The 19,035-nt window shown below is 41.6% G+C and overlaps 1 protein-coding gene across 5 annotated transcripts in view; it reads right to left on the bottom strand.

The window, feature by feature from the left end:
- The window catches only part of CC2D1B (coiled-coil and C2 domain containing 1B), a 70,304-nt gene that overhangs the window by 1,258 nt on the left and 50,011 nt on the right, over positions 1–19,035 (bottom strand). For all 5 annotated transcript variants that reach the window (XM_030572114.1, XM_030572110.1, XM_030572111.1 and 2 more), the window contains 6 exons: positions 18,883–18,956; positions 17,371–17,429; positions 14,458–14,509; positions 12,274–12,373; positions 4,376–4,466; positions 2,269–2,398 (listed from right to left, as the gene is read on the bottom strand). In XM_030572114.1, the coding sequence (XP_030427974.1) occupies positions 2,279–2,398; positions 4,376–4,466; positions 12,274–12,373; positions 14,458–14,509; positions 17,371–17,429; positions 18,883–18,956 (496 nt within the window). In that variant the 3' untranslated portion in view covers positions 2,269–2,278. The remainder of the gene's footprint in view (positions 1–2,268; positions 2,399–4,375; positions 4,467–12,273; positions 12,374–14,457; positions 14,510–17,370; positions 17,430–18,882; positions 18,957–19,035) is intronic.

The raw sequence follows: 19,035 nt of genomic DNA, 5'->3' as shown, positions 1-19,035 counted from the left end.
TGGTACAGTATAGCTCACTGTCACCCTGGTTGACTTCTTAGAGTGGTGCTGAGTCTCAAAGCCCAGGTCAACTGATGAAGGGCTAAAACTAGTAGTATAGACATTCCTGCGTGGGCTGGAACCCAGTTTCTGAAATCCGATCAGGGAGAGTCTAGGAGTCTGGGTTCCAGCCTGAGAAACAACATCTATGTGTTTATTTTTAGCCCTAGAGACTAAGCATGAATCAACTGACCCAGGCTTTGAGACTCAGTGCCATGGGTTTTTCTTTGCTGTGTAGACGTACTCTTAACTCAGCACTTAATGTGATTTTCAGTGCTCCAAATCTGGACCTGAGCACTAGACGTCATCCAGATCTTTCAAATAATATATCAAGTCTGTAATAGCTAGGACATGGACAAATCAGGATAATATTCACCTACTTCACAGAGGTGTTATCTAAGCTTAATTACTATTTGTACTGCAAAATGAATATGCCAAGAAAGGTGCCATGACAGGTGGGGAGAGAGGGGAGCCTGAGACTGCTCTGAACTCTAGAAGCCCCCCAAGGGAAGGGAGAGGATTACTGTGCATATAGTTATGTCATCAACTTTTTACTAGGACTGAGCGCTTTAGAGCAGCCTTTTTGTTCTCTGTTTGTACAGTGTGGTCCACAGATAGGCTCTTAGGTACCGTCACAATATAAATTAGTAATATCTGCTCAAAAAGTGAGCTGTCCAATGTTTCTCTCCACAAGTACTAATGGCTTACTGGAGCACTACTAAGCTTTATACCCCTACACTGAGGGCTGGTCTACACTAGGGGAGGGGATCGATCTAAGATACGCAAGTTCAGCTACGTGAATAACGTAGCTGAAGTTGAAGCATCTTAGATCGAGTTACCTACCATCCTCACAGCGCGGGATCGACGTCTGCAGCTCCCCCGTCGACTCCGCTACCGCCGTTCGCGGAGTTGACAGGAGCGCGTTCGGGGATCGATATATCGCGTCTAGATGAGACGCGATATATCCATCCCCGAGAAATCGATTGCTACCCGCCGATATGGCCGGTAGTGAAGACGTACCCTGACAGGAGAGAGAGAACCTTCAGTGATTCACACAACAGGGTTGAGTACTGAGTAAACACTCCCCTAGGGATTCAAGAGCACAGCCCAAAGCTGAGAGAGCAGGGACAGTTTTAAGAACTACCGTTTCAGACAATCCATACAACTGGTACATCAGAATATTTTGAAGAAAAATGATCAGATTGATGTTGACTTTTTAGAAGTATAGTTTGGTGTATGCTTACACACAAAATCTACACTTAAAGAACGTCCAAGTTAATGCAAGTACTCCACAGACAGGAAGTGCCAGGTGTATACAGTTGCCCAGGGAATCTTTATCCAGCTCCCTTGTGCATTCAATTTGTACACTGAATGAGGTAGGGGCATTGTGGAAAAATTGTATATGATCACGTACTTAAATTATGCACAAGAGGGCTGCATTAAGATTCCACAGGCAGCTGTACATCTGGCATTTCCTAACTTTCAACTTCTTCATTTTGCAATCTCGATTCAGAGTAGATTTCTTTGTATGTAAATTTATTCTAAAACAAAAGGTAAAAAAAAGATGATACCTCACAGGGGGAAGAGATGCTATCTAAGCTGGATCCAAAATGGTGGATGGGAGAAGGGGAACCTTAGTTTGATTCTTCCCCTACATTCTACTGCTACAGCTGTTCCCTCTACAGTGTGTGCATGAGCCCAGTTCTTCAGAATGTTCAAGTTGTTATTTTGGCATGAGACTAATATTTCCTTAAGAATGCAAGTAACAGAAGGGAAATGGCAATTTCAACAGTTTATACCACAGCTAAACCTAAATGAAATTTACTAGACAAAAGTAATTTTTCTAGTCCAAGGCCTTTCTTCCTGCTAAATTTCAAAGGTCTTATGCAAACAATAAGAGGATTACGAAAAAAAGATCAAAAGAATCTTTTATAAATGAAAGTGGTAAGCAATGTAAGTTCAGGAATTCCTACCAGTTCCTGCTATGATATTTAACCTTCACATCCAATTGATTGAGATTGGTATAAGGAACATGATCAGATTTTGAATAGAAATAACAAATATTATTTAAAACAAAAAATCAAAACATCTCTAGAAATACAGGGAAGATCCATCTAGGAGCCTGAGCTACACAGGTAGGTCACTGACCGTGTAAGACATTCTATTTCATGCAGAGATTGTTAGTGGCTCTCAACTTCTAGCACGGTTGGAAGAAAGGGATGTTCATACCTTAGGATAACTAATGTTCAAGGATCAACCAGTTTTCTGTAATTGTTTGAAGATCTTGACCACTGAGTGGCTCCCTGAGTCTCACTTTCACCTCTAGTTTCCCTCCGGTGGGCTTCCTACCATCCAGAATCTGAAAGGACCACAAAAATAAGATTGCTCTCTCACACACACGCACGAGTGCAAAAAGAAATACTGTGACACTGCAATGTCTTGTGGCAATCTCACTGAAAAGGGCAGCTGTTTTATGCTTCCCATGTGGTTATACAGGATCAACATAAATGGTCTAACACTGAAATTCAATAGAATGATCAACAGGGCTGGGTCGGTTTGTATTAAACAAAGGACTCTCATAATAGCCGAAGTTCTCTGAAAATAAATGGATTTAACCTTTTTTACTGCAGGGATGTGTCTGGTATTTTATTTGCAGACAGTATTAAGACCATGTCTACACTAGAGTTTTGTTGACAAAAGTTACGCTGCTTTAATTAAACCGTTGTTGCCTGTCCACACTATGCTCCTTGTGTCAGCAGAGTGCATCCTCACTAGCAGCTCTTGCATCGACACAGACAGCAGTGCACTGTGGGTAGCTATCCCACTTCAACTGGCCACAGGCTGCTTTGGGAAGGGCTTGCAATGCCTCATGAGGCAGTTACAGCATCACATGAGGCAGGATTCTCAATCCCATCATTTCATGGGCATCCTAGATTACCATCTGCTTTTCTACTGAAGTATGTGGGGGGGAGGAGGAGGATTGGGTTGTAGTGTGTGCGTGTGTGTGGAGAGACAAACTGTGTGTCTTGGGGAAGTATGTGAAAGACTGTGTGTGTGGGGGGGTGTATGACAGCAACAGAGGGGGAATTGTGTCAGCATGCTGTCTCGTGCTGTTCAGACAGCCGCTAGAGCAATCAATCCTGGGGGAAGAGGACACCCCCCTCCCACATCAGTTCCTGGCTCTGCACTGCATTCTCTCCGCCCCCACTTCTCCCTCAGCAGCAGCACACTCTGCCTGCCTGCTGATTCCACATTAACGGGTCTGTGATTCCTTCCAAGTTCTCCCATAGCCTCCTTAGCTACTGGGTGCAGCATCCTCAGCAGCTCTGTGAGCTCTCCATGCTGAGGAATGTCAGAACTTCGCGGAGCTTTGAAAGGGGAGATGCGCACACTTGCAGGGCAGTGGAGTTCAAAACAGTGAGCAGAGTGGTCACAGCAGGCATTGTGGGAGATTAACTTTGCTGCAAAAAAACTTTATGCCTCTCAAAGTTGTTTTATTTTGCTGCCAAAAGTAGCTTTGTGTTGTACATCTCTCCTGTTTTGTTGGCAAAAGCTGCTTTTTGCTGAAAAAAACTGTGTAGTGTAGAAAGGGCTTAGTTAGATTAATAATTTTAAGGCCAGAAGTAGTAGTTACTCTCCTTGTGAAGTAACAATGGTTCTTCAAGATGCGAGTCCCTGTGGGTGCTCCCCAACACCTCCCCCCCTTCGGGTTCTCATCATACACTCTGTTAGAGAAGGAATTGAGGAGGGTTTGCCTGCGCAATGCTGGTTAGACACGTGGGAACATGCAACGAGGAGGGAAGCAACGCATGTGCAGGCCAAACAAATACTGCTACCAAAATTCTCCGATCAGCAGCACAGGGATGCAGACACACCTACATTGGAGCACACCTAGGGACACTACTCAAAAAAGAGCCATTATGATCATCTAGCTTGACCTCTTGAGTAACACAAGCCATACAATCCCACCCGGTCCTTTCTGCATCAAGCCCACAATTTTTCTTTGAGCTTGAGTGGATCTTTAGAAATATATCCAGTCTTGATTTTAAGATGGCAAATGATGGAGAAGACACAACCTCCCTAGGGGAATTGTTCCAATGGTTAATTACTCTAATTGGTCAGGAGTAAGCTAGCTTACTCCTTTTATCACACAAGAGGGAAGGGGTGAGGTTGTAGCATGTTAGTCTGATGAGGTTTTTACTGGAAGTTGTAGAGAAGAGGCCAAGATGACATCCTCTAGGCGCGCACACACACACATACACACACTGTAGCTCTCACTACACCTGCATGCTCTAGCATTTTGTTATTGCTACATCAACAGTAGAACAAAGCATACCTCAATGATCTCTCTAATTTCACATTCTGATTCCAGTTTGTCCAGTTTCAAATGTGCTGTTCCCACTTGCTTGTCACTTCTGAAAAGGCCCCTGTTTTAAAGAAAGTTGCCTTAGTGGAAGGACAGGCTTTCTTAACACATCAAAAGAGACGAATGGTATGAGGTCATGCCCCCTTTCATCAAGGTTTTAGGATTGTGACAGTAAGGGCCTGGCTACCCATCTGTACTAAAATGGAGAAACAAAGGATTAAAGTCTTAATTAAAATAGGAGAATTAGAAGAAAAGAAAAAAGAGGTGAAAACTCAAAGTAATGGAGTAAAAGAAACAAAGGCTTGGCCTAGCATTCTAATGACAGTACCCTTCATCACTATGCAGGAGAGTCAGACTTTAGAACAGTTGTAGGTCTCCCACTCTCCCCGACTGTCTTGGATACCTCAATCAATCAAAACCTTTCGGGGAAAATCAGCTGGACAGAAGGTAACTGTCTCCCACACAGGATGTGCCAATGAAGCTTCTACAAGACATTACTTATTAGAGCTGGTTGGGGAAAAAAAAAGTTTTTTGACAGATAAGTTTTCCATTGATGAAGTTTCATCAAAATCTAAATGTTTTGTGGGAAGTGTCAATTTCAACAAAATTTGATAGGAGAAAATGAAAAGCAATGGACTTTCTTGTTTCATTATTGTCAAAACCGTGTTTCGATAAGGCGGTAGAAATGTTTTCTTTCAACTTTGTCCTTTCAAGTCATTTAGTTTCAAAAATATTAAAAGATTAATTTTATTCTATTAAATATCTTATATAATAGTTTAAACATTACTGAAACCTTTTTGAAATTAAAACACTTTTTTCCAAATTTTCTATTTTGTGGAAAATTTTAATATTTTGTTTCAATGCAGAATGAAAACAATTCTGAAGTGTTAGTTTACCACATAATGAAAAGTCCATTTTCCAGCCAGCTCTATTATTTACATAGCACTGTGTCTTTGTATGGCATTTTACAGAGCATGGCACTTACAAGCAAGTAGTAGCCAGAGAGAGTTTGGAGCTAATGCAGTCCTCTGAAGAATGGTCAAAGGGTAATCCAGGTTCAGAGACCACACCACATTCTGATACCTGGCTGGCTCAAATGGTGACAAAATACTTTGAGACAGGCACATACTGATTGTCCAGGCTGGAAAAGTGATTTTATGGAGCTTTTCACACAACACACAATTCAAGATCATGATGGGAATCAGTGTATGCTGGAATGACTAATGGTTCCAAAGAACATGGTATTGAGAGAATGATTAGAAAAATTCTCCTCAGTTTCTCATAGCTAAACAGTTTTGTAATCAGCAACCTGTCTTTCCAAAGTGTTAGCCTCGTCCCCCATGCTCAAGCCATTTTGTAGAATCTTGAGTGACCTTTATTTTATATAAATTTATCTTGATACATCTCACTTGCAATATCTGAACCTTGGCTGTTGACGCTGCAGACATAATTGTAAGTTTCCTTCAGGATGTTGAGTATTTATTCTTTCAAATGTCCACATGACTCTAGCACATTCCTTTCCATTTCCAGGTGAATAGTTTTAACAGCACCAGATATGAACCCTGTTGCTGTACATCCTTCCCTGCTGGGAGTATGAGGGGAGATTCCAGCATATCTAAAGAGATTTGAGAACTGCCAGGCCAAGAAGTGGTGACCAGAATTATGCCTTGTTCCTTTTTGTGACCTTCCTTACCATTTTCATTATCAGCAGAGTGGGAGGCATAAATGAGATCCTCCTGAGATAAGATTTCCATAGTCTGATTCAGGGCAATTACTGGCTGGAAGGGAAGCATGAAATTCTGCAAGGTCCCACTGCATGAGATCAACATGCCCAGGGACTGAGTTAGGGATTTTAGTACAGAAAGGGGGAAAGGGGAAACAGTGTTTGACAAATCAAGGACACTATCTTCCGCTTCCTCTCTTCTGAGATAAAGGCTATCCTGGCCAGCATCCAGAACAACCCATAGATGCTGGAGATTTGTGAAGGCTGTAGTTGGATCTCCCCCATTCTTTATTTCAGAGTCACGTTCCTGAAGAGATATAATGATGGTTGCTATGCCCCGCTATGACTTTGGATGAGGGTCTGACGAGATGGTCATCCAGAAAATGGGTAGATGTGGGTCTTTTCTTTTGGAGGGAAGCGATCAGGACAACTGGGATCTACATAAATACATGTGGATGTTGTAAGTCTGAAACATGAGAGCTCTGTATTGAAAAGTGTTTCCTTTTGAGAAAAAGCCAAAAGGCATCTCCACTGATGACAACTCATCATTAAATCTGAGAGAGATTTATCATTACATACTGAAGATATTGAGTGTTGGAAGGATGTTACTGTAATGTCTCTGTCAGTTTGTTTCAGAAATGTGAAATTCAGTATGCCTTGCATGGTTGTTTCTCTTCTGAAACACAAAAATACCTGATTGTGTGCCACAACACTTGTTTCTCTATGGAACAGGCTCTATCATTCTGAAATGTAAGGAGGTCTACTACACGTTTATTTTCTGAGGCTATAAGGGATTTTTCTTAAAATTAGAGGAAAAGGGTAGACTTGGACCAAGATTTAAAAAAAACAACACAAAAGTTGAAAGTCAGGGTGATCAGCACTTCTAAAAATCAGACCATTTAATTCAGGTACCTGTGGGCTTGGGAGCCTAATTTTAGGCACTCATTTTTTAAAACCATGGCATTGTTCCTGGGAGAACAAGGTAGATCTACTGAATATACTCCTCTGATTGTCTTAAGTACCCATTTTTCCTCCATGGTTGATCCTTGGGTTTAACATCCCAGACAGGAGGGGCCAGATTCTGCATAGCTCCTTCTGAAAGGTGCATCACAGAAGGCACTGCCACTGCAAAGGTGTAAAAGGGCTTCAGTAGAGCCAGAAAGTGGCCCAACATGTCCTCAAACTTTGGGAAGCCAAAATCCTGTGGAGGTTTCTAAGTTATGGTTTCTATAGAAGCCTATTACGTATCTTCCAACTCCCCAAAATGTCTGCCTCTTCCCATGTGTGATATCTATGCTGGTTCTTGGAACACTAGTAACCTTAAAGAGAATATCTGCTGAGGTAATATGGACTGAAATCTCTGATTAGAATGAGAGGAATGTGGGACTTTTTCCACCTTATCCAAAGCCTCTGTGTCAGCTTTATCTATACACTTCCCAAACAGCATGTACCACTGGAATATGTAGAAGATATCATCTGATGTTGGAAGAAATTTTGCTGTGCATATGTTATGTTGTGCTCCTGGGTGGGTTGTCAGCAGCAGAGACTGAACCTGGGACCTTTGGCTCTTAAAGCAGGAACCTCTATTGTTTAAGCTAAAGGACCCAGGTCTGTTACCCAAGGCTGTAGCAGGCTGATGAACCTCCTTATGCAACCCAGCCACCACTAGATGAAACAGTGCATCACTCCGAATGGGTTTGGGCTACACAGATGGAGCAACAGATGCTGCCAGGCCACTACACTGGAAGCCGTGTACATGCAGCAAATTGTAATCAGGTGAAGCATCTGAAAGCTATTGCTAGGGAAATTTAATTTAAAATAGATTTCATTTTGTTTTGCCCTGATGGCTTCACATTTCTGTAAGCTTGCCCATCCAAGCAAGAGTAGCTCTGGCAAAACAAGAGGATGCAGTCAGTGCTGCCAGAGCCAGAGGCACTGAGGATCCAATTTTCTTGCCACTGGGTTCCTTTGGCAGAAGCTCTCTCTCAGATGGTGTGACTGTGACCTTTACTGTTGAATCTGCACTGACATGACAAAGTCCTATAGGAGCATCTAGAATTGTGAAGTTACCTGTTAGAGTGTTTCATCTTGCATCCGACTAAGTGGGCATTCACACACGAAAGCTCATGCTCCAAAACATCTGTTAGTCTATAAGGTGCCACAGGATTCTTTGCTGCTTTTACAGATGATACTCATCTTGCTAGGAAATTTCCTGTGTGTTATTCATATCCTCATCATAAACCAGGTGAAGAGGAACTAGAGAACTCTCCTTCAGCAGGTTTTTGCTGTTTTTTTCTTTTGTTCATGAACCTTTAAAGTTAAGTTTTTAGCTCTAATTATTTTTTGTTTAACATAAGAGCCTGCAAAGACAGACCCCCACCTCTGATTAATTCTGGGGAGTCCATAGCTGAGAATATGAAGTGTCTCACTCCAGGCCATGGATTCAGAAGTTTCGTTTGTTCAGAACCAATTTTAACAACATATTGCATCTGTCTTCTGCTTCCAGGCAGAGCATGAAATATTTTAACTTAATTTGGCCACAATCCACCATTTCTAAAGTAGATATATTTGAATAAGGAGCATATCCACAGTAAATATTCATTTACATGGCACTGTAATTGTACACAGCCCGGCATATTAGGAGTGTGATGCCAAAAAATATAGTAAGAGGATCTCTTGGCACATAGGCTGGAAAGTTTATAAGCAAGAGTTGTGGGTAGGCTTTAGGATTGGAATGTATTAGGCAATGGGGCAGGTTCCAAATGAATGTTCTGAAGGAGAGTGAAAGTGTCACACTTCAGGAAAGATGTGGACAAACTGAAGAAACTCCAAAGAAAAGCAACAAAAATGATAAAAGGTTTAGAAAACCTGACCTATGAGGAAAGGTTTTTTTTTAAAAAAGGGGCATGCTTATTCTTGAGAAAAGACGAATGAGGGGGGACTTGATAATAGTCTTCAAATACGTTGAGGGCTTGTACTCAATTGTTTTTCCATGTGCACTGGAAGTAGGACAAGAAGTAATGGGCTTAATCTGCAGCAAGGGAGGCTTAGGTTAGAAAGTTTTTCCTAAAATCTAACTACACCGCTACCTCGATATAACACCACCCGATATAACACGAATGTGGATATAATGTGGTAAAGCAGTGCTCCGGGTGTGAGAGTGGGGCTGTGCACTCCAGTGGATCAAAGCAAGTTCAATATAACATGGTTTCACCTATAACGTGGTAAGATTTTTTGACTCCCAAGGACAGTGTTATATCGAGGTAGAGGTGTATAAGGGTAGTTAGGTTCTGGAATAGGCTTCCAAGGGAGGTTGTGGAATCCCCTTCATTGGAGGTTTTTAAGAACAGGTTGGACAAAACTCTGTCACAGATGGTCTAGGTTTACTTGGTTTTCCCTCAGCATAGGAGGCTGGATTACATGACCTCTTGAGGTCCCTTCCACCCCTACATTTCTATGATTCTAAGAGCTATGAGGGATACTTTCCCTCTGTAAAGGTTTTTAGACTTCAAAGGGCACTTCGAAGGCAGTGAGACAGCCTGATGTATAAGACAACAAGGAGTTGATCCCTGGGCCAAATCATTGAGAGAGATGAGACCAAAGGAATAGTGTCTGCAGGTGTTTCTTTAAAAAAAATAACATTACCACTTCCTCACCATTGAGGGCAAGGGGGAGGCAGGCCCATATCCACAAAAAGTAGAGGAGAATGAGAAGCAGAGTGAGACACAGAAGACATAGGAGCTGCCAGTACCTGAATAAGGAGCTGGCATCTTCTTCAGTAGCTCAGGCATTGTGGGTAACCTGCTGGCAAAAGAGATGCTCCACAGCATTCTTACCTGGCTTGATAAAGACCTCATCTACATGCTGCTGGCATATTCAATCTTTGTCCCTGGAATCTTTTTGGAGAAAGCTGAGTAATGGCATTTCTTGCTCCACTCCTTTCCCTTACTGGCTGTCATTTCTGAAGAGGGCGGGGAAGGTGCTGCCCCATAAACCCCTCCTTAGAAACTTAAACAGATTTTTGTAGGTACCAGTTATGAGGAGAATAAATCTCAAAACCAATCAACACAACCAGAGGGATTTAGTTTAAAATCTTTTACAAATCTTGTCAGGCTTAAAATGAAATTAATAGGCAGCAGATTTAAAAACAAACTATAGGAAGTACTTCTTCACACAATGCACAGTCAACCTGTAGAACTCTTGCCAGGGGATGCTGTGAAAGCCAAAACTGTAACATAGTTCAAAAAAGAACTAGATAAGTTCCCGGAAGATAGATTCATCAATGGCTATTAAGGGATGAAACACCGAGCTCTGTCCCCACCTTAGCTTCTGTTTGCCAGAAACTGGGAGTGGACAACAGGGGATGGATCACTTGATTGCCTGTTCTGCTCATTCTCTCTGAAGCACCTGCCATTGGCCATTGTCAGAAGACAGAATACTGGGCTAGATGGACCATTAGTCTGATCCAGCATGGCCATTCTTATGTTCTCTGCTGCAGAGGGACACCCAGAGTTTGCCAGCTGCACATGCCTGGAAGCTCAGAGCTCTGGAGAATTCTTCTCAAAGGGTATTTTAAAACCTGATCCAGAGACACATACCTCCAGCTGCTAGGGCGATGGGAAATGCTCCTTGAGAAGACCATCGGACATGTAGTGGATGAAGAAAGGTTAAAACAAATGTGAACTTTTTCAACAAAGACGGCTGTGAGGTACCCCTACACTAAAATCTTGAAACAAAAGTGATAGTTGAGCAGTCAGTGATGATGTAGAAAAGGGGAGGGGACTCGGGGGGAAGAGGAGAAGACTCAAACCTGCCTTTATTAGGGACATAAATGGAAGATTTAGATTTAAACAAAATAAGCTTTTTAAAAAAAAGTTAATATTTTCCTTGTTCATGAATTAACTTTTATAAACTGAAAGCAATTTCAGAACAGTTCTGCACGTACCAGCAAGAGAAAAAACTGCACAAACACACAGCCATTGAGATGGACAAAGGCCCGTTATCTAACATCTTAGCTTAATAACGAGTCATTAATTTACCTCAGAATTAATAAATCTAGATCACTCCAGTACTAATGGATTCAAAATGAGCAAAGAATTAGAACATTTTCTCTACACATTTTTAATTGTTAACTTCCTTTTCATCTGCTGTCTGTCTAGATATTTCTAAGGCCCCCCAATCACTGTATTATCTGAGCTACTTGTTCATAAAAAGAAAAAAGGTGCATCTCATGTGTCATTGAGATGGAGCCTTGTCTAGTGATTAAGCATAGGACAGGGAGTTAGATGTGGATTCTCTTCATGGTTCTACCCTGGAATAGCTGTGACCTTTGGAAAGTCATGCAAACCTTGCTATGCCTCAGTTTCCATATAAGACTGAGGTAGGTGGTATCCTCCAAGAGTGCTGTAAGGTTTAATTCACTAGTAATGGCTGAGGAGTGCTTTGAGATCCTCAGACACGGGCACTACAGAAGTGCAATGTATTATAATTTGCAATTATTTATCATCTCTTTTACTATTAGTGATTTGTCAATAGATTATTAGATGTTTGTGTGTGGGTGAAAGAGATAGACCAGCAAGGGTCAAGTTTGATCATCTACTCAGTTTGAGACTTAGATACAGCAGAACCTCAATAATCCACAAATCTGATGGTTTCACTCTATATCTCAAAGAACTTGTGGAAGAAAGCTGCAGTGAGGTGCCATATCACCCAGATTTCATTACTTTATAAAGTTAACCCACACAACATTTAGTAGAATGCATTGAATGATCACAAATAGTTCAAACCAGGCAGCACTAATTAAAGTAACATGAACGAAACACATTTTGCTACTGTATCTTTTATTTCTTAAACTGGATTGGTCAAGGCTTGTTAAGTGGTAGAATGCAGTAATTGATAACTGAGTGCACATTAGTGAGGTTTTACTGTGTTTTGTAAGGGAAGTCAGGGTGCTCACATACACTTTTTTATAATTATCTGGAGACATGGTAGCATGACAGCTGTTCACTGCTCAACTGAAGAAAGAAAGGCAAATTAATTGAGTGTCATTCCTAAATTACAAACACTGGAAACAATTTTGTCATTTTGTTACCTCAGAAGTTCACCGCTACTGGGTCAGGATGGATAATAAAAGCCATACACTTACCCTTTGTGAAATATTTCAAACTTAATTCCCTTGGTCTGAATCACTCTTCGGAAGCCTCTGTGATTTCGGTTAATGGTCAACTTGAACAGCTGATCATATTCTAGAAACAGGAGGAAAAAAACATGAGAATTGTGAAAATCATGAAATTAAGCGACTAGATCTTTTTCAGTGATGGACACATTGCATTCAGAACTTTCAGCCTACTGAAACTTCGCCCATATAATACCACTTCATGCTTACATAGCAACTTCTATCTCAAAAGGCCAAGGCGGTTTCAAATGTTAAAGAATTAAATCCCACAATACCCCTCATTATCATCACCCCCACTTTACATATCTGAAGAACAGATTAAGTGAAATTCTCAAGATCACACAGCAAATCAGTGGCAGAATGAGGAACAAAAACACCTAGGTTTCCCAGCTCTGTACTTTAACCATAAACTATCCTTCCTGGAGCACAAGACATAAATATCCAAAATGAGAGAGAAAAAATGACTGATTCAGGAAAATAAGGATAACGGGCAATGTTTCACCAGCATAAATAACATCAGGGTAGTTATAAATCACCAGAGATAGAAACAATGGGACAGATTCCAATCTCAGCTACACTGTTGTAAATCCAGAGTACATGACTAAGGAATAGGGATCTGACTTTTTTAACACGATTTTTGGAGCTACTATATTGAAAACTAGAAACAAAATGCTTTCAAACGTCAGGGGAAAAAAAAAAAGCTGGGAGTAATAAACTTTGAGGTTAGGATTCCAAATCATAAACTAGTGTTTTGGAAACTCAATGCAATTCATATGACAAGTGGTATGGGGATTAAAAAAAAAAAAAAAAAAAAAAAAAAAAAAGAGGGTAAACAGAATGACACAAATTTAAAGTTGACCTGCAAAAGAAGAATTGTGCTTGTAACTTGTTTTGCTTCTTTATTATGTATAAAGAAAGCCTGAAGGGATCTTTAAAAAAAAAAAAAAATGTTTTTCCTCCCATTTTTTTTTTAATATTAGAAATAAGGTCTAGGCTGGAAGATTCTATGACAAATGGTAAGTAAACATTTTGGATAAAAGAAACCTTTGTTAAAGATCAAGTGCCTCTCTACCCCTTCAATTAAAGTGAGAACTCATAATACACATGCTTCTGAAACATCTAGCAAGTAGGTCCTCCTGCAAGAATCTAAGACGACCAGACTTGACATTCCTGCTATTTAAAAAAAGGTAAAAACAAGTAGGGGAAAAACCCACAAAACTTGATTTAGAAAAGACAAAAGCAGCAAAAAGGGGCACAATTCCAATTTTTAAAAAGTCCTTTGCTAGTCATCTTTAAGACCTGCTGTGTTGTGAAGGCAACATTTCTAACATTAGCAGATCAATACAAATGATTAACAAGATCAGTCAGGCTCATCCAGTCATTATCCTTGGAACAAATGATCAGAAAGGAAATAAAGAGTGATTTCTGAAGATTTGTAAGTGAATTATTTATGCATCCTTAATTTTTTGTTTTTTTATTGGTCTGTCACCTAACAGGGCTACTATAGTAGCCCGAACCTATTGGATGTAGCAAAGGCTCAGTGCTACTGAGCAACAAGATCATTTGATTAAGAAGTGACATGAACAACGGCTCCCTGCACTGGGTGACGGAGAGTGGGGATAGAAAGTTAAACTCCTACAGCAACTGGATTTACCCTGACAAGGCCTCTGATAACTGAACAGAAAAGCACAGTCTGCTCTTCTAGCATGGTTTACAGCAGGGGCAGGCAACCTATGGTATGTGTGCCAAAGGCGGCACATGAGCTGGTTTTCAGTGGCATTCACACTGCCCAGATCCTGGCCACCAGTCCGGGGGGCTCTGCATTTTTATTCAGCTTTAAACGATGCTTCTTAAACATTTTAAAAACCTTGTTTACTTTACATACAACAATAGTTTAGTTATATATTATAGATTTAAAGAAAGAGACCTTCAAAAACGTTAAAATATTTTACTGGCACACAAAACCTTAAATTAGAGTGAATAAATGAAGACTCATCATAGAATATCAGGGTTGGAAGGGACCTCCGGAGGTCATCTAGTCCAACCCCCTGCTCAAAGCAGGACCACTTCTGGCTTCCAGTGTGAGACTAGCCTGTACTCCAAAGTGGTTTTAAGGTGCAGTGGTTCACCCCCTCCCCCAGAACAGATACAAACCTGGAGAATTGGTATTTTTAATTACTGCTGTTTTACTTTTCTGAGCTTGTTCCTATTTAAAAAAAAAGAAAAAGAAAAAGCAACATTTACATAAAGCCATCAACCTTTTTTGCAAATACTGCTAATAAGAAGCAGCAAACTTTTTTTTAAACATATATGAAGCGCTTGAGTTGCCTGGCATCATAGCAAAGCTATTTGGTGCAAATGGAGAGAGCGGACCCCAGTTCTCTCTGATAAAAAGATTCCAATAAAGTTAAAAGGTATAGTGTATAATATTGTAGTGTGACCCTTCCTAATGTACAGACAGAGACTTGGCCAGCCACAAGGAAAGCAATCAGTATGCTCTCCACTAGGGAAATGAAGATGGTGATATGGTCAAACGACTGGACATACAATGATAAACAAAATGAGGTTGTGAGGGGCCTAACATGGGTCACCACAACTGACGACAAATTGAGGGAGGCAAGGCTACATTAGTAATGGACATGTCCAGTGGAGACCTGAGAGTTGTATTGGAAGGATGGTCCTTGCAATGATCATGGATGGAAGATGACCAAGGGGAAAGCTAAAGACTTGGTACATGGACCAGATAGCAGCAAACCTTAGAAGAGACTAATTTGCATGTACAAACCAGGTGTACAATCATGAGTTTTGGAAGTAGGCTATACAAGACTCTGACCCCCCAAGTAGGGACTGGCAAAGTAGAAGAAGACAGACCTTGAGTTATAGGAGGTTATCAAGGGTAAAAACAGCATTGGCACATTTATGATTTCAATATTTCTAGTTCATTGTGGTAACAAATTTAACTTTAGATCTAGAACTAGCCAAAAGGAAATAAACCTAAGTGCTACAGATGAATTATATGGCCACACCTGATTCAACCCTCTCATCATAAAACTAATTGGTGCTGCTATGATACATGATAAACTATGCACATTCTACTAGGCTATCATTCTATTCCTTCTACTTGAGCTGAAATAAGCAGCAGCTTTTGGTGCTACACAAGGAGCTCAATGCAAGGCAAATTCCCGGAATGACAACTATTATTCTTCCTGACAATGAATCTGCCACCAAAATGAATTAGCTTTTAACCCAAAGCAGAGTATAAGCTAAATGTCCTTGTTCACTCTCCAGAGAATGTGACCTAATTATCATAGCTACTTTGAAAAACTGATTCCAGCTATGAAGAAGAAATAGGTATATTTAATTTTTTGGCTAAGATGTAGTGATCTGGCTTTTTTAACACTGAAAATGAGAGATTAAAAACAGCTACACTGGCTTTATATGTATTACTTATAAAATTACACATACAGGCCTGATTTTGTTCTATTATGCTGGTGTAAATCAAATGGAGTGACTTCAGATTGACAACCACGTAACTCAGATTAGAATATGGATCAGCCCAAGTCTCTTTTTTGCACCGGGTTTTTCCGCACGTAATTTAATAAAACTTCAACAGAGCTGCTACAAGTTCACCATGGGGTAAGAATCAAGTCCCGCATATTTAAGGACCTCTCGGGGGCTATGATCACATGCTGCTGAGAACTAGAAGATTAGGGCTAAATGTTCTATACTGTTACAGAAATATTGCTCCGGGGAGTCAGTGATAGAAGCCCTGGTACATCTTATGGCATACACGTAGAGTCCCCTCTAGCACAGACTGCTGCACTCAGAAATTGGGGGAGAGGTATAGCACCATGCACCGAGGATGGAGTGGTAGATTGCACTTTTCATTTCCTGGTTTGCCTCACATTTTTATTAAGACAGATAACTGACTCCCCACCTGTGTCAGCTTCTTTGGGGCCATCCCACCTCACAGGATAATGTATGTAATACCACAACATAGAATATCAGGGTTGGAAGGGACCTCAGGAAGTCATCTAGTCCAACCCCCTGCTCAAAGCAGGACCAGTTCCCAGATTTTTACCCCAGTTCCCCAAATGGCCCCCTGAAGGATTGAACTCACAACCCTAGGTTCAGCAGGCCAATACTCAAACCACTGAGCTATCCCTCCCCCAAATATCAATCCACAGGATCCACAAACTGTCAACATTAAAACACACACACACACGTACATTGCAAAAACAAAACAAAACAATCAAACCTGAATACAAGGTGTAGTCTGTGTGCACAGTAACAGTATTTTAACAGTAACGGTATTTTAAAAACAGGTTAGACAAACATCGGTCAAGGATGGTCTAGATCTATTTAATTCTGCTTCAGCGTAGGGGATGGACTAGAGATCTCTTGTGAGCCCTTTCAGCTCTGCATCTCTATGATTCTATTCCAAGGGATTCTCATCAAGATAATTGGAAAGGAGGAGCTGGCACCAATGGTTTTCCAAAGAAAGAGGAGAAAATAAATTTGAAATCATTTTGATGTTAGTATTCAAAGGTATGTGTGTGGGGGAACTTTCAAGGTCCAATAACATTTACATCTTTAGGGAGAGGGAGAACCCGAAAAGCTAAGTCTCAGAAGGCCCCAGTCAATATAATGTCAAAAATACCGTGAATTTTACTAGCAATTATATGAACACAGACAAATCATCTGAGAAAAGGTTACTTATATAGGCCAGATCCTGTCCTCAGAGATCCGAGTATCTCCCACTGACCACAGTGGAAGTCACATGCATTTATATGAGGGTAAAAAGTTTTTTATCCATTTCTAAAACAAGCATCTAAAATGGCTGGAACTATTTATTTTTAATTTAAAAAACAAAAACAAACAGGTTTGCTTTTAGGCTTGCAACTCAGTTACAATTCATAGCAAGCATTTACAACTTGTCAACTCCTGAAAGTAACAGGCCCACACCACCTCTAAGTTAAATCTGGCTCTATAAGCTATTAAGATAACATTGCTAAGTAATGCAGGGTTTTGGATTGAGGAACAGCAAAGGCCTGAACACACACTCACCGTGTTAGGGTAATGAAATTCAAATTTCACAAATGCATCCAAATCATTTGGTGTCACACCTGTGCAAGACAACAGTCAAACAGTCAACCCAGGGATTTTCAAAAGCACCCAACTGACTTTTAATAGGACTCATGGACCTAAATCACTTACATGCTTTTAAAAACCCCATCCACTGGAACACTGACAATCAAAGGCAAACATTCTGCTAATGCTCTAATTGGTTCTGAGCGCATACATAAACAGCAATTAAACCTCTAAAATAAATAAGGGACCTAAGAATAATTTGTTGCTGTGAGGCTGGGATGCTCTTGACATCTCCTGCTGGTGGTCTGATGAGAGAGTAAAAGCAGTCAAGCAATCTCAGAGCTCTGCAAAAATTTTACAACAAAACCTGAAGTCTCATGAAATTTGGGTCCAGTTTTGAGCAAAGCTGGGACAACTTTAGGGTTCTGCCTTCAAAGCAGATGAAATTCTGCAGTTTAAATTGAGTTCTGTTTCAGTTTTTTGGAACTGAACTGAAGCTTGGGGGCCTGAGCTAATATGGACTAAAATTAAACAGCTTTCAAAAGCTCTAAGTCAGCTAGGGTTGTCAATTTTCTAATCGCACAAAACCAAACATCCTAGCCCCACTCCTTCTTTAAGGCTCCATCCCCCGCTCATTACCTTCCCCATCCCTTGGTGGCTCGCTCTCTTCCACCCTTGCTCACTTTCACTGGGCTAGGGCAGGAGGTTGGGGTGCGGAAGGTGGTGAGGGCTCTAACCGGGTGTGCGGGCGCCAGGGTGGGGTCAGAAATGAGGGGCTCAGGGTGCAGGAGTGGGCTGCCGGTTAGGGCAGGGGTGGAGGGCATGGTCTGGGGGTGCGGGCTCTGGGGTGGGGCTGGGGATGAGGGGCTTGGGGTGCAGGAGGGGGTTCTGAGCTTGGGGACTCAGGGCTAGGACAGGATGTTGAGACAAGGGTTACCTTGGGTGGTTCCCCATCAGCGGCACAGCAGGGGGGGCTAAGGTAGGCTTCCTGCCTATTCTGACTCTTCGCTGTGCCCCAGAAGCGGCCAGCAGGTCCATCTCCTAGGTGGAGGTGTGCAGGCAGCTCTGCACACTACTCTCACCCGCAGGCACCACCCTGGAGTTCCCACTGTCCCACAGTTCCCGGAGAATGGGAGTGCAGAGCTGGTACTCAGGGCAGAGTCAGCACGTGGAGCCCCATTGCCACCCCCCACCTAGCGGCTGGACTTGCTGGCCGCTTCCGGGGCGCAGCTCAGAGCAGAGAAGATATGGACTAGCCTGCCTTAGCTCAGCAGTATCGCCAACTGGTCTTTTAACAACCCGATCGGTGGTGCTGACCAGAGCTACCAAGGTCCCTTTTCAACTGGGTGTTCCAGTCGAAAATCAGACACCTGGTCACCCTAAAGTCACCGTATTATCCCTAGGGCAAAGAAATTTCATTCCCCACCAATAATCTCCCTATGGTCTAAGAGATAGGCTAGAGATCAGGGTATGTTTCCTGTTCATTACCTGGGGGAACTGGCAGGTTTATTCCCCTGACAATGATAAGATGCATTTCCGTACTGTTGAGTTCAGAAAATATCCTGGAGAGGGGGAGGGAAGAAGAGATACAAAACATAGGTTCAGTCCAGTAGCCTGGCATTTCCTAACCCACTGTAAAGC

Source organism: Gopherus evgoodei, chromosome 8 (genome assembly GCF_007399415.2).
Source record: "Gopherus evgoodei ecotype Sinaloan lineage chromosome 8, rGopEvg1_v1.p, whole genome shotgun sequence".
Lineage (NCBI taxonomy): Eukaryota > Metazoa > Chordata > Testudines > Testudinidae > Gopherus > Gopherus evgoodei.
Note: the sequence above shows the minus strand (reverse complement) of the source record. Positions and strands in the feature narration are given on the sequence as shown.